Source organism: Molossus molossus, unplaced genomic scaffold (assembly GCF_014108415.1).
Source record: "Molossus molossus isolate mMolMol1 unplaced genomic scaffold, mMolMol1.p scaffold_m16_p_11, whole genome shotgun sequence".
NCBI lineage: Eukaryota > Metazoa > Chordata > Mammalia > Chiroptera > Molossidae > Molossus > Molossus molossus.
The window spans coordinates 78397592-78410071 of record NW_023425346.1 but is presented as its reverse complement, the minus strand read 5'-3'; the positions used below and the strand labels follow the sequence as shown (position 1 = coordinate 78410071).

Sequence of the window (12480 nt, the reverse complement as noted above, 5' to 3'; positions counted from 1 at the left end):
TGGGCATATATAGTGGTCCTGACATCAGATAATGTCCATAATGAGGTTTAAAGTTACGACTTATTTGTTCATTTTGGTCAGATATGTTTGGGACCTAGGGACATTTGGGTTTCAAAAGTACAGGAATGAATGAGGCTTATATATTGTCAAATCCAACTCAAGTCACCACCTAAGAGGACTCCCTTGCTTCTCAAACCCTGTTTGCTGTGTATAATTTAGTCATAATATGCTCATATTCAAAGGAGCTGTTCCATAGTCTAATTTTATACTACTTTGGGAACCACATCATATTTTGTCCTAGAATCATTTATTGGCTTACTTATAATATATGTGTGTTTGTATGCATTTGTTCATGTAGTGTTTCAGCAAAATTTTGCTAAGTGCTGCTGCACTGAGCATGAAAGATACACATGAATCATAAATAAGCCTGTCAGGTAGACAAATTGAGGAGAGCACTCTAAGCTGCAGGTACAGCATGTGCAAAGGCCCTGAGGCATGAAAGAACAGGACCTGCTTTAGGAGTTGAAAGTACTGTGCAGTACAGTACTGTGAACATGGGGAAGTGGTTTGAGATGAGATTGGGGTGATAAACAGGCAAGGCCATTTGTATTTTGTGTAAAAGGGTTGAGATTTTATCGTGCTGGCACTATGAATCTACTCTAGACTTTTGAGCAGGGAAATAACAATATCAGATTTGAATGTTATAAAGAAGTTCTAGCTTCCAAGTGCAAGACAGATTAAAGACAGATGAGGATAGAGAGAGGGAATAAAATAAGGAGGCTACTGGGATAATCTGGGTGTGAGATATTAAATAAATGAACTAGAACATAAAAGAGGGAATGGGGTGTTTCGAGAGGAATTTAGGAGATGGAATTTACAGAACTTGGTGCTTGACTGATATATTCATTTTCTATTGCTGTCCTAACACATTGCCAGAAATTTAGCATTTTAAAGCAGCACAGATTTATTATTTAATGTTCTATAAGTTAGAAATCTGACATAGTTCTCACTGAGCTAATATCAGGGTGTCAGTAGGTCTCTAGCCCTTTCTGGAGGCTCTGGGGGAGAATTGGTTTTCTTTTTTATTCAAGTTATTAGCAGAATTTACTTCCTTGCATTTACAGAATCAAGGTCCCCATTTCCTTGCTCTGTACCAGCCGAGGCCCATTCCCATCTTCCAGAGGCCACCGACATTCTTTGGCTCCCTTCCCTGTCTTCCAGCAATGGTGGCTAGAGTCCCTTTCATATTTTGAATCTCTCCTGCCTCTTTTTTCTTTCTTTATACCTCTCTCTTCTGCTATAAAGGATTCAACGTGAAATAGAGTTCATCAAGATAAACCAAGGTAATCCCCCATCTCCTAAAACTCAATCATATCAGCAAAGTCCCCTCTGCCCTGGAAGGTAGCTTGTTTATAGGTTCTGAGCATTGGAATATGGACTTTTTTGAGGAACCCATTATTCTGCTTTCTTCAGCTGGATGTGGGGTTAAGGGAGAGGATAGAACCCAAGCTTCTGGCTTCAACAGCCAGGTGGGTGCAGCCTGAGGGGAGGAAGAAGAGTCTGGTTTTCAACATGCTGACTTTAATTTGCTTCTGGCAAATCAAAATGGGACAATCTAGTAAGTAGTTAGATGCACCAGCCAAAAGGCAGAGGAGAAATCGCAGCAGGAGATAAAAATTCGAAAGCTTACGGCGTACAGTGAGCCCCCAGTGAGTGCACAGAACGGGGAGAGGATGGGGCGAAGGACAGAATGCTGGGGCCAGCAACGGTCCAGGTACACCAGAGGGAGACGTGCTCGTACACCAGAGGGAGACGTGCTCGTGAAAGGATCATAAAATAAGTTGGGAAGCATTTCCTCCTTTGTTTTCCACAAGAGGCTGTGTAAGACTGGCATTATTTCAAGACTGTCTTGGCTATTCTTGTATCTTTACATTTCCACATAAAAGTTTGAATCAGCTTGTTAATGCTATAAAAAAAAGGGGGGGGGGTAGAATAACCTACTTGATGTCCTATCACAGGGTCTCAGTTCCTGTGACACATTTCTTCCTTCCTACACTACCTGTCCTGTTTCTCCTCCTTCTCTGGTTTCTGCCTGCTCATAGTTTCTGCTTCCCAACATTTCAGCCTGCACATTGTGCTCTGTGCTTCTGTCTGCACTGTCACCATGGATCTCTCGGCTCCCGTTCCCCTTACAAACTGCCTCGTTCCCTCATTTTTTGTTTGTTTTTTCAGTTTAAGGTGGCAAGAAACCCTTCTAAAGATCATGGAATCGACCCAGCTTATTTAAAGTCATGCTGTAATCACCAAATTAAATTAGGATTGGCTGTCCTGAGGCCAGGTGCCCACCTTGGTCCAATCATCTGCTCTTTATTCCAGGAACTAAGATGAATTCAGTTTGACTGTTCAGCAAATCATTTCATTCCACAGAGACTTCGGGGGGAGAAGGTTAACTTTATCTCATCACCCCTTTATCTTCACTATCACCCCTTGCTTCTAGCCTCAGCTAGCCCTACTGCTATCTGTGTGCAGGGGATCTTTATAAAAATTGACTTTTCGGTCCAAAGCACAGGAATAAAATTCAGGCAGGCAAATTGAAACCTACAAAAGTCATTTCCCTTCACTGACTGATCTCCTTCTACATTGCCTTGGTTGGGAGCTGGTTATTCAGATCCACTGGTCTTCCAGCCCCTCACGGTTCATACATCCTGCAGGCTGTCAGCGTCCATACGCATTAGCGAGTGATGCTTGCCTGTCTCCGAGTCGCAGCTATGCACCGACTCTTCCCTCAAACTGAATATGAAGCATGTCACCTCCTTTTAGAGAGAGACCTTCTGGGCAGGATTGCAGTTTGTATCTGTAGGTGTTTTTTTGTTTGTTTGTTTATCACCATGTAGCCCCTCTGCTCCCTCTTCCACCTCCACACCCCCTGCCCACCCCACCATCGCCACACTGTTGTCCATGTCTGTGAGTTCTTTCTCTCCCAACGGCAAAAAGATACCGTTGTTACTATTTGGTGGTTTTCCTGGATGGCGAGAGAACCAGAATTTATGTTGCCGGTGCTAACAATGTACTCTAAAGGCTCTGAGTTTTTGTTTGGGTTTCATTACACACAGATAATGATCTTTCAGAGATCTCAAGTTACTGAACCTGTGTATGATGGGTGGACTTCAGGAAAGGCGGGGCATCTCTAAAACCAAATTCCTGTAATGCCAGGCTTTAAGGAAGACATTTCCTCGTATGGGGTTCGTGTGAGGCCACCAGGGTGGGTGGTGATCTGCTGCTATTCTCCTCTGTGCCCTGCTGCAGAGGGTCAGGACAACTCATAAATGGCAGCCCCCGGTTCGTAATTGCTGTTGAGACACAGACTGAAAAAGGGAAGGTCCAGTGTTCTCTACACGGGAGTAGACACTTGCCATCAATTGCGCCAATGGACCCTTGCCAGGTCGTACTCTAATTGCAGCAGAGGGCTGTTCCTCCATGCTTAGCTGACCCGTGTCAAGCCTGCTAGGGTTGTTCTAATCAAGTCTGTACACTCTGTCTACAAGTGACTTCTTGGTCATGGTTAACTGCTTTGGGGTGAATTAAGTCTATTAGACAGTAAATTGCTTAAGGAGCTTTTCTATGTGGAACTGGCCTTGGTGAGAACACGATGAGCAGAAAACCTGAGAAGAGCAAGGACGGTTCAAGTCCTGGGCTGTAGAGAGGACCCAGGACAGCCTGCTCACTGACAGGTGCCATGCGGAGGCCCGCAGAGGGGAGCTGGGGGGACGCGGACGCTCAGCCCCGGACGCTGGAGCCAGGGAGAACAGGTCAGCACAGCTAGCAGAAGTTACACGATTGTACTTTTATTACTTTAACAATGCTGGGCAAAGATGAAGGCTTGTTGAATGGAATGAATGAGATAAAAAGGCAGCATCCAGAATAACTGAAGGGCAACCTTTAACTGCCACTCTTCTAGCTGGGTACACAGATAATTTTCCTTTGCATCTTTGAGTCAGATGATCTGAAGGATAATTAAATTCTCATGCAGAACAGAGAAATCATATACTTCCTCTCTTATCATTGTCCCTTCCCATCTTGTCCTTGTCTCCTGCTCTCTCCAGACGAGATTCACCTAGCCTAGCCCCCCAAATTACTCATATTCTTTGATCTACCAGATTTTAAAAAATATTTCTGTGACTTCATACATGCTGTTTTCTAAGCCTGACATGGCTTCCCTCTCCTTCTGTATCTCGAAAAATCCAACCTAATCTTCAGGTCATCTCAAGTTCATCTTCTTTGGGACACCTCACTTTGGATACATTGCCCCTTTAGTTCTGTTCCCACAAAACTTTGTGCTTCTATTATATCACTTGTCAAATTGTGTTCTGTGTAATTGTATATAACAGTGAGTTAAAGAAGACAGGAGTTGATTTCTCTCTTCTTTAAGGAAGACCGGGGGAAATAGTCTGGAGCTGGTATGGCAGCTTTACAGTATCATCAGGAATCCGCTTCCCTATTTACATTCTTTGTTATAGTTAGCTTATCTCTTTCATTTTCAAGTTAACCTTATGTTCAAAATGACTGCTGAAGTTCCAGCCATCACATCCATGCTCCAGGATGCAAAAAGGGGGAAGAAGAAATATGGCATGTCACCTTTCTTTTAAGAAGACTTTCTGGAAAGACCATAGAACAATTTTGCGTATACATCATTGCCCAGAACTCAGTCACTTGGCCACATCTAGCTGCAAAAAAGTCAAGACAATGTAGTCTTTATATAGCAGCATTATGCCAGAATGAAAATTGCATCATAAGAAATGACAAGAGCATGGGTATTGAGAAGCAACTTGTAATCACAGTATCTGGTTTTATTTCTGCTTATTCTTACTGCTCTTATTTTTCTACTCATTGAAGCTGTGCAAGCTATAGCTTTAGGAAGGAGTTAGAACCCAGGTGAAAACAAAGATCACATATCATGGGTTTAAGATGTACAGTTATAATTCAGGTGTGCAGAAATGTAAACTTGATTTGCCCACAAGTGCCTATTTCCACTTGTGGCTAGAAAAAAACAAAGAAAAAACTTACCAATTAAAGGCGTTGGGGTGCAAAAAACAAATAAATAAATCTTTTTTTCCCCCACCTTCTAAATTATTCTAGCTAAGCTAATAATCACATTACCAGAGACAGATTAATGAGAGAAAATGTCCGAAATTTATTATGGGTGTACATGTGGGGGTGCCAGAAGCATATGAGACCCAGGGAGCCGATGGTCAGTTGAGGCTTATACGCCATTCTGGACAAAGGAGAGTGGGGAGGGGGTCTGGGATTTTAAAGAGAAAGCAGGTGATTATGGGTAAATGAGAAGGAACAAACATGGGAAGCCCATTTTTGCTGGGCCACTCAGAAATTGGTGGACACAGAGGGAAGTTCAACAAACAGGCTTTGCTAGATTTCTGTCTCTGCCTCATTGAGTTTATATTATGATGCCAAGGTGAGGCTCCCTTCCTTTAAGCAGGTTTTGCTCTCTGAATTCCTTTAGGCAGGAAAAGGAGAAGGGTCAGAGTCTTTTGTTTCTTAATAACAGCTGAAGATCAATATCCCAAATGGCATTATTTGGGGGTCACAAAACTTAGATCCCTTCAAAGATAATGCCACTTCTGTTTGAAAATTGAATGCCTTTGGGTCGATATTCAGTCAGAGGCGGACCCCTTCCCTATCCCCTTCTCCTCGGAAGTGGCCTGGTCACCACAGAAGCTTTCTGCACTCCTCTGGCTCCCTTGGACTTCCTGTGCTTAGCTATGCTGCATGTCTGTCCTCCTGCTACCCGGGACCTCTCGGGGACGTTCTCTTAGCTCTTCCGCTTTCTCCAGTGCTTATTGCAGAGGTTGACGTACAGGAATTATTTTAAAATGTGATCATTGAATTTATGAGTATACTTTAACTATATCACATAATTAATTCAAATGGTAGCATAATGATCTGAAAAGCCTGCAAAATTAAACATCTATTTCTCTAAAGCCCCTGGCACTGGGTCTGCAGCGTTCTCACGGCACCAGTAACACTCGGCTCTCGGTCTGAGCAGGGTGCGCTGGCCTGGCCCGCCCTGGAGTGTCCGCCCGGGATGCCCCGACCGACCCGTGAGACCCTCGCAGGGCCTACGGAAAGCCGCGAACTTAGACGATCCTGAACCAATGAAAGTGAAGGACTAAGTGAATATGGGCTGGCACTTTATAATTTACCGCGAATGAATGATTCTCACCCAGGAAGAAACAGAATAGATTTTATCAGAGCTATTTAGAACAATATCACTACGCAAGTTGATATTTTGTCTTCAACTGAACACTTTTTTTTTTGGTAAGAAAAAAATTGCTTTTGTTTTGCAGAAATCCTCCACCTACTTTACTTCACCCGGAAAAATGGTGTGAGGAATTCAACCACTTCATTTCACAGTGAGTATTTCTTCCACTGGAAATTGCTCATCCAGCAAAGCCTTGCACAGTGATTGGAGAAATCGAAACATGCGTTTCTTGGTGCTGCAGGTTGTTATGCCTTCTAGCATGTTAGGACACAACATTTGTTCCAGTTAATGACAGAAGATGCCTCTGCAGGATTTGAAAAATAAGGAGTTCCAACGGACTCTTCACTATAATCCTCCTTATCATATGGGTCACGTTTATCTGAAAATCTACTGTCTTAGGACAAACATTGCCAGATCTGATGCCTACACTGGGACCAGAGAGGAGATAGAAGGGGCAGCTTCAACAGAGGCTTTGCAGCGTGGAAGGTGACTTGGCTCTAGTTTCCAAGGTGACTGAGGGGCAAAGGAGGATCTCAGGCCTGAGACATCAAGGTGAAGTGCCCTAGTCATGGCTCCAGGTATGCAAAACAAGATGAAAACCCGACCGATGGGTGATGTACCTGGTGGGAGCTGTGTTACTAGGAAGTCGGCAAGATTGAATGGACCTAAGATAGGAGCAGAACCCACACCACCACCAGTGGGCTCATGACTCAGTGCCGGGAACATAAACTTGTGGCCAGGCCCCTGACAGAGAACTACACTGGTCCCAAGTCTGGGGAAGATGCTTATAACTGGAGGAGACTGTATAACCCTAAACTAGGGGCCTGGTGAACTGTGAGGGCAGGAATTTAGACTAGGCAGTACAAGCCATATAGCCAGGCACAGGAGCTGGGAAGAGGTGCCCTCAGTGTCCAGTATATCAAACAAGGTGTTTAGAGGTCATGGGAGGAGAAGAGTTGTGACCAAAATAGCTGGAAAACAGTAGAGAAAGGTCAACACAAACTTCTCTAACATAGGTCTGTTGATCATCTTTCTTAATCAGTTACAATACAGATCAACAGTTCCTTAACAACAATTCCAAACCCCAAAGAGCTCTGCAAAATGAGTTTTTTGTTCTTGAGTCATTTCGCTGCAAGCCCTGACCTTATGTGAACTGACTTGGTGGCAACACGTGACCTAAATGAAAGTGGGGTTATTTATAGTCATTATTTATCTCTCTCTGTGTGAATATTCATGTGAACTGCTGCAGCTATATTGATGGTTTGATTACAGCGTGCTGCCCCACATCCTGCTGGGGATGTTACATAACATACAGTAAATACATTGGTTTACTTTTCTAAATTTTGATAGAATTCTCAATTCCAAAACATATTTAACTCCAAGGGATTAAAAAAAAATTTTTTTTCTTTATTGATTTTAGAGAGAGAGGAAGTAAAAGGGAGAGACAAAAATATTGATGAGAGAGAATGTCGATTGGCTGCCTCCTGCATGCCTCCCTCTGGGGATTGGGCCCACAACCTGGGCATGTGTTCTGACCGAGAATCCGATGACCTCTTGGTTCATGGGTCGACGATCAACCACTGAGCTACACCAGCTGGACTGGCCCCAAGGGTTTTGTATAAAAAGTGTTTCACTTTCATTTCAAATGTGCTGTACATAATTCAGGGTCCCTTCTGGATTTGTGCCATCTTGCTCAGGAGAGAGGAACAGTAAGGAACTCCAGGAACTCTACCAAACAAGGCCATGTTGAAATGTGACCATACAGTTCAAGGCCAGAGGTGGAGGGCGTTCCCTTCCCCTTTCTGTCCACACTCTGATGTTCCTGCAATGACTGGAACAGTACTCACAGCCAAGGGTGGGGATGTTGGGCAATGTTGAGAGGAACGACAGATATAGCAACAGGGATGACGCTCACATTGGAGCAGAGGAAGAGCCACCTCCTGAGATTTAGGAGCCAAAAAAGGAGGTGGAGGGAACTCGAGAGCTAATGGCACCTTGGTGGCTGGGAACACATTTCAGATCAGCCCAGGGAGAGAAATTTAGAGGCTGTCGTTCCAATGATTTTGCTGGCAAAGCCTGGATCCAAAGAGTTTTCCTTTTCACTCCATTGCTGCACACAGATGCCCTTGATTGACCTTCTCTAAACTGTTGGCCTAGAAAAACTCATTACATATTCTCAAACATGCCTTCCTATACTAAGCTCTTGTGATGCCTCTAAAATGTGACTTGACTCACCAAAGTCTGGCTTCCGTGTACTTATTAAAGAATATGTTTGTGTTAAGCCAAGCATGGTATTGCCTGGATGGATTTGGGAATAAAGGTATATAACTGATGATAGGGCTGGGATTTTCAGGGTTAAACACAGTATAGAAATCCTTCCCAACCATTTACTTTTCTTTATGGAAAATCCTGTTATTTGTCCATTTAAATCTGCTTATGTTTTCCCTAACTCTGAGAATTCCAGCTGCGCTCATTGTGAGTTGCTTTAGACTTAGAAAGGGCTTGATCCTAGAATTGAGGACTAAACACAGAAAACAGTTGTTGAAACTGCAGGGGAAGGAGAGTCTGATAAGTTCTAATGAACCAAGGAAAGTAAATAGAAATTAAGTGATTGTGTGCTTTATTTCTAATTTAAGATGTAGAAAAATGTCATCAATCTTCTCTTTATTTAATGATTTACTTTTATTGGTTTTGTTAGTGAAAATATTATATGTTATAGGTATTCATAAATTCTTTCCTGACCTCAGTCACCCAATCCTATTTTCCTCATTGCATCTTAGATTCCTCAACCATGCATTCTCCTTTAACCATATTTTGGGGACTATAAATCTTGAGATTAGGGACTATTATTGTTTTTGATATTTTTAGGTAGAAACCTGCCCACTATTCTCAAATAATATCCTTTGTTGTTGTTTTTTTTATAGATGAGCCTACCTAGGCTGCCATTATTCTGCCTACCAAATGCTATTTAACTTTATTATTTCATTCTACATATTCAAATCTCTAATTAAATATAAACAGAGATACTCACTGGGTTAGAAATGTCTATTTAAAGAGATAGCCTTGGTTTGCTTTTATACTTACCTTGCTCATATTGGGAGGGACAGAGAAGAAGGATGGAGGATTAAGATCTTCAGATTATAAGCTTTTCATTATTTGGTGGAACTGGGGTGGGGAAGATGATTATCTATTAATTTCAGGAAAAGTGTTTTTAGTATGAATTATCCAGATAATTGCTTCAGTTCCTCTTGTAGGCTGAGCTGTGGTGCATTATATTAAAGTAACAGGAGTAGAAATTCTTTAACAGCTTTACAACCGTCAATATTCTGTCCTCATGACTGCTGACTGACTGGCCTGGCTGATTATACAAGAGAGAGAGAATGGGTGAATAAAGAAATATGTTTGCATGGGGTTGGGGAGAGGGGGGACATGAGTGCTGAGATGTGGCCTAATGTTTTTCCAATTTGTTTCCAGCCTTCTCAATTTGGAGACAGGAGAGGTTTTAAAAAGATCTGGAATTCTATTAGTAAATCTGTTTGGGGTTAAGAAAAAAAAAAGTAAAGAAACATTAGCCTGTTTGGTTCTGAACCTTTGGTCTTTGGTGATAATTGACTCATTTATATGTGTTAGTCATGCATTTGTCAAAGCATGACTCCTGACAGCTTAGTTATGATAAATTAAACATGATGCTCACATAAATTCTCATTCCTTTTTATCCATATTCAGACCCTGCCCAGTGTTTTTTGTCACTTCTATAATGTGCGGTTGGCTTTGTAGCGATTTCATTATCAGCCCTTTCCCCTGTGGCTAAAGCTATTTGCATAACAAGTTTATCTGGTTCAAGTCCCAGCCAGACTTCTGTTTTGTCAGGAGGCTCCTTTCAAAAGTAGCCTCTCCATAAGAGGACAATAACTTTCCTTTGCCAAATTCACCTTCCTTTTAATAGATGTCACTTCTTTTTAAGTTCAAACTAATTTCAGGTCTTTGGACTAAACTATAGAAATACTCCCCAACCATTGGTCAAAAGGTATCTGTGAATTCTGCTTTTTCATTTTGCCTCTAAAACTTTTGGGGTTTTATTAGGAATTAGATTTAGGACTTGATCATTAATGGCTCTTGAGCTGATGATTAGTGAGACAATAAAGATGGATTTCTCTTAGTCAAGGGCAAAGCCATCAAGAGCACTATGTCAGCTCAGCTTTGGACTTAGGGATGACTTGAACTATGTGGTTGCCCGTACATACTGTGCTTTCCTGGGTTGGCTGGCTTGACCAAGTGTGCAGATGTATCTGTTTCCTAGAGTGAGCATTGTGGCCAAGCCCTGCCATTTTTTCATGAAATATTGAGGTGGCCTTTCCTGTCCCTCCAAGTGACATTCAAAGAGCTACAAGCAGTTGCACTGAATGTTAACAAGGTGAGATCATTCTGAGTGGCAAAACTGTTATTGATGGAAGTGGGGTGTCTGCCAGTGGAAGTGGGGGATCCCCTTCCCCACTGGGTGCTGGGGTCAGGTCCTTATATCTCTAGAAAAAGAATTTTCTGAGGCTGAATGATTTATTCGTGTGGAGTTATATCCTTGGGTTTCCAAAGTCCCATTTCCCTTAGTCCAGTCCTGGAAAATGTGTAGCTGGGGATTCGGAAGCACTAAGATCAAAGCCAGTGTCCACAGTTTCCGTGCCACGGTGGAGCTGGATCCAGCGTGGCATCAGGCTAGTGTAGTCCATTAGCCATGTGGGTGAAATGCCGGAGCGTGAGAGCCTGTAAGCCCGGGGTGCAAACCAAGGGACAGGAGAGCCGGAGGGGCAATCTCCTTTGTTCAGGAGTTTCGGTATCTCAGACCTCCCCAGGCTTGCAGTGGCCACACTACTCTGGCCAGTGATCTGTTTCCAGGTGTGACTAACAGGCCAGTGCCTTCCCTGTTTCACCCTTTACTGGGCATGCGTCTATTTGGCTTTCCCTTTGCTCCTTTCCAGTTAATTAATATCCAGGTTTATTACAACAGTATCAAAACTACTAAAACGAATGGATAGTTGCATAAATTTATCCCTTAAAAATTGAAATGCCGACCTGGAACGTTTGGTTTTTTCTAGTCCTGAATGTTTATGAGGATAAGCATTTTGGGGTGGTTGTTTCCTTGACATTGATTGTAGTCCCTTTAAGGCAACAATTGTCAGCTCTTTGCCATTATCCATTTTGTGTTTCAAAGCAGCTTAATTCGACATGGATTTATGATGTCAATAAACAACACACTTGGAATGATAAATATTCTAACATGATTAAGTTTCACAAATATTTTTGGCTTTTAAAGTCCTGTTGGATTTTCAGGTGGCCATGCAAAGGGTTAATACTTCCAGGAGTAGAAGGATACAATAACCTTTGTTTACATTACTTCACAAATTGGTAATTTTAATTCAAATGAGCAGCGGTATCTCCAGTGACAGACGCTCTCCATTTTAGATTTATTTAGCCAATGATTAGCTATTATGGCTTCTTGAATTAATTAGCATCTCGAGCGACAGGGAATTAGTGAAGCCAAAAAATAAAAATTCTAATTAAAAAGCCCCCAAATTCTCCTCTCCTCTTAACATATATTGATCGATATACCTATAAAGACAACCCACTTTTATCTTATTTTGAAAAATTGGGATTTTCCCCCCACCTTCATGAGAACAAATGAAGCTGTGTTTCAAGGTTACATCTCCCTGAAGAGCAGGTAATTTTGATTACTGAATAGATCATATAAAGACACCAAGGGCCCAGTTTGACCTGACTTATACCCCACTGAAAAGCTCAGCCAGTAAATCTGATTTTATCATGGTGTAAACCAAGAAGTGGCTCAGTGTGACCTGAAGTTTGAAACATGGTGCTGTGTCCACATAAACCCAGAATATACTCTCGTGCTAGGAACTGTGGCAGGGATGGTTTTAGCCTCATCCTAAACAAGCAAAAGGCATAGTCAGTGGGTAATCCAGACTACTCAGCATATTCTGTGTATTTCCCAACAAATGCTGATTTTCGATCTTATAAGAAATCAGATCTAGCATATGGCATAGATTTCACATTAGTGCTTATGGCACTTTATGTTGGGTGACTTTTAGGTAGAGTTAGTCCAAATGATATTCTGTAACATTTACCCCATACTGACTTTTCTTTCTTTAAAAAAAAAAAAAAAAATCATAGTTGAATTTTATAATGTGAATCAA

At 42.1% G+C, this 12480-nt stretch overlaps 1 protein-coding gene across 1 annotated transcript in view; it reads left to right on the top strand.

Moving 5' to 3' along the window:
* The window catches only part of MYO3B (myosin IIIB), a 425394-nt gene that overhangs the window by 109361 nt on the left and 303553 nt on the right, over positions 1-12480 (top strand). Inside the window, exon 8 of the mRNA XM_036253347.1 lies at positions 6363-6428. Within this exon, the coding sequence (XP_036109240.1) occupies positions 6363-6428 (66 nt within the window). The remainder of the gene's footprint in view (positions 1-6362; positions 6429-12480) is intronic.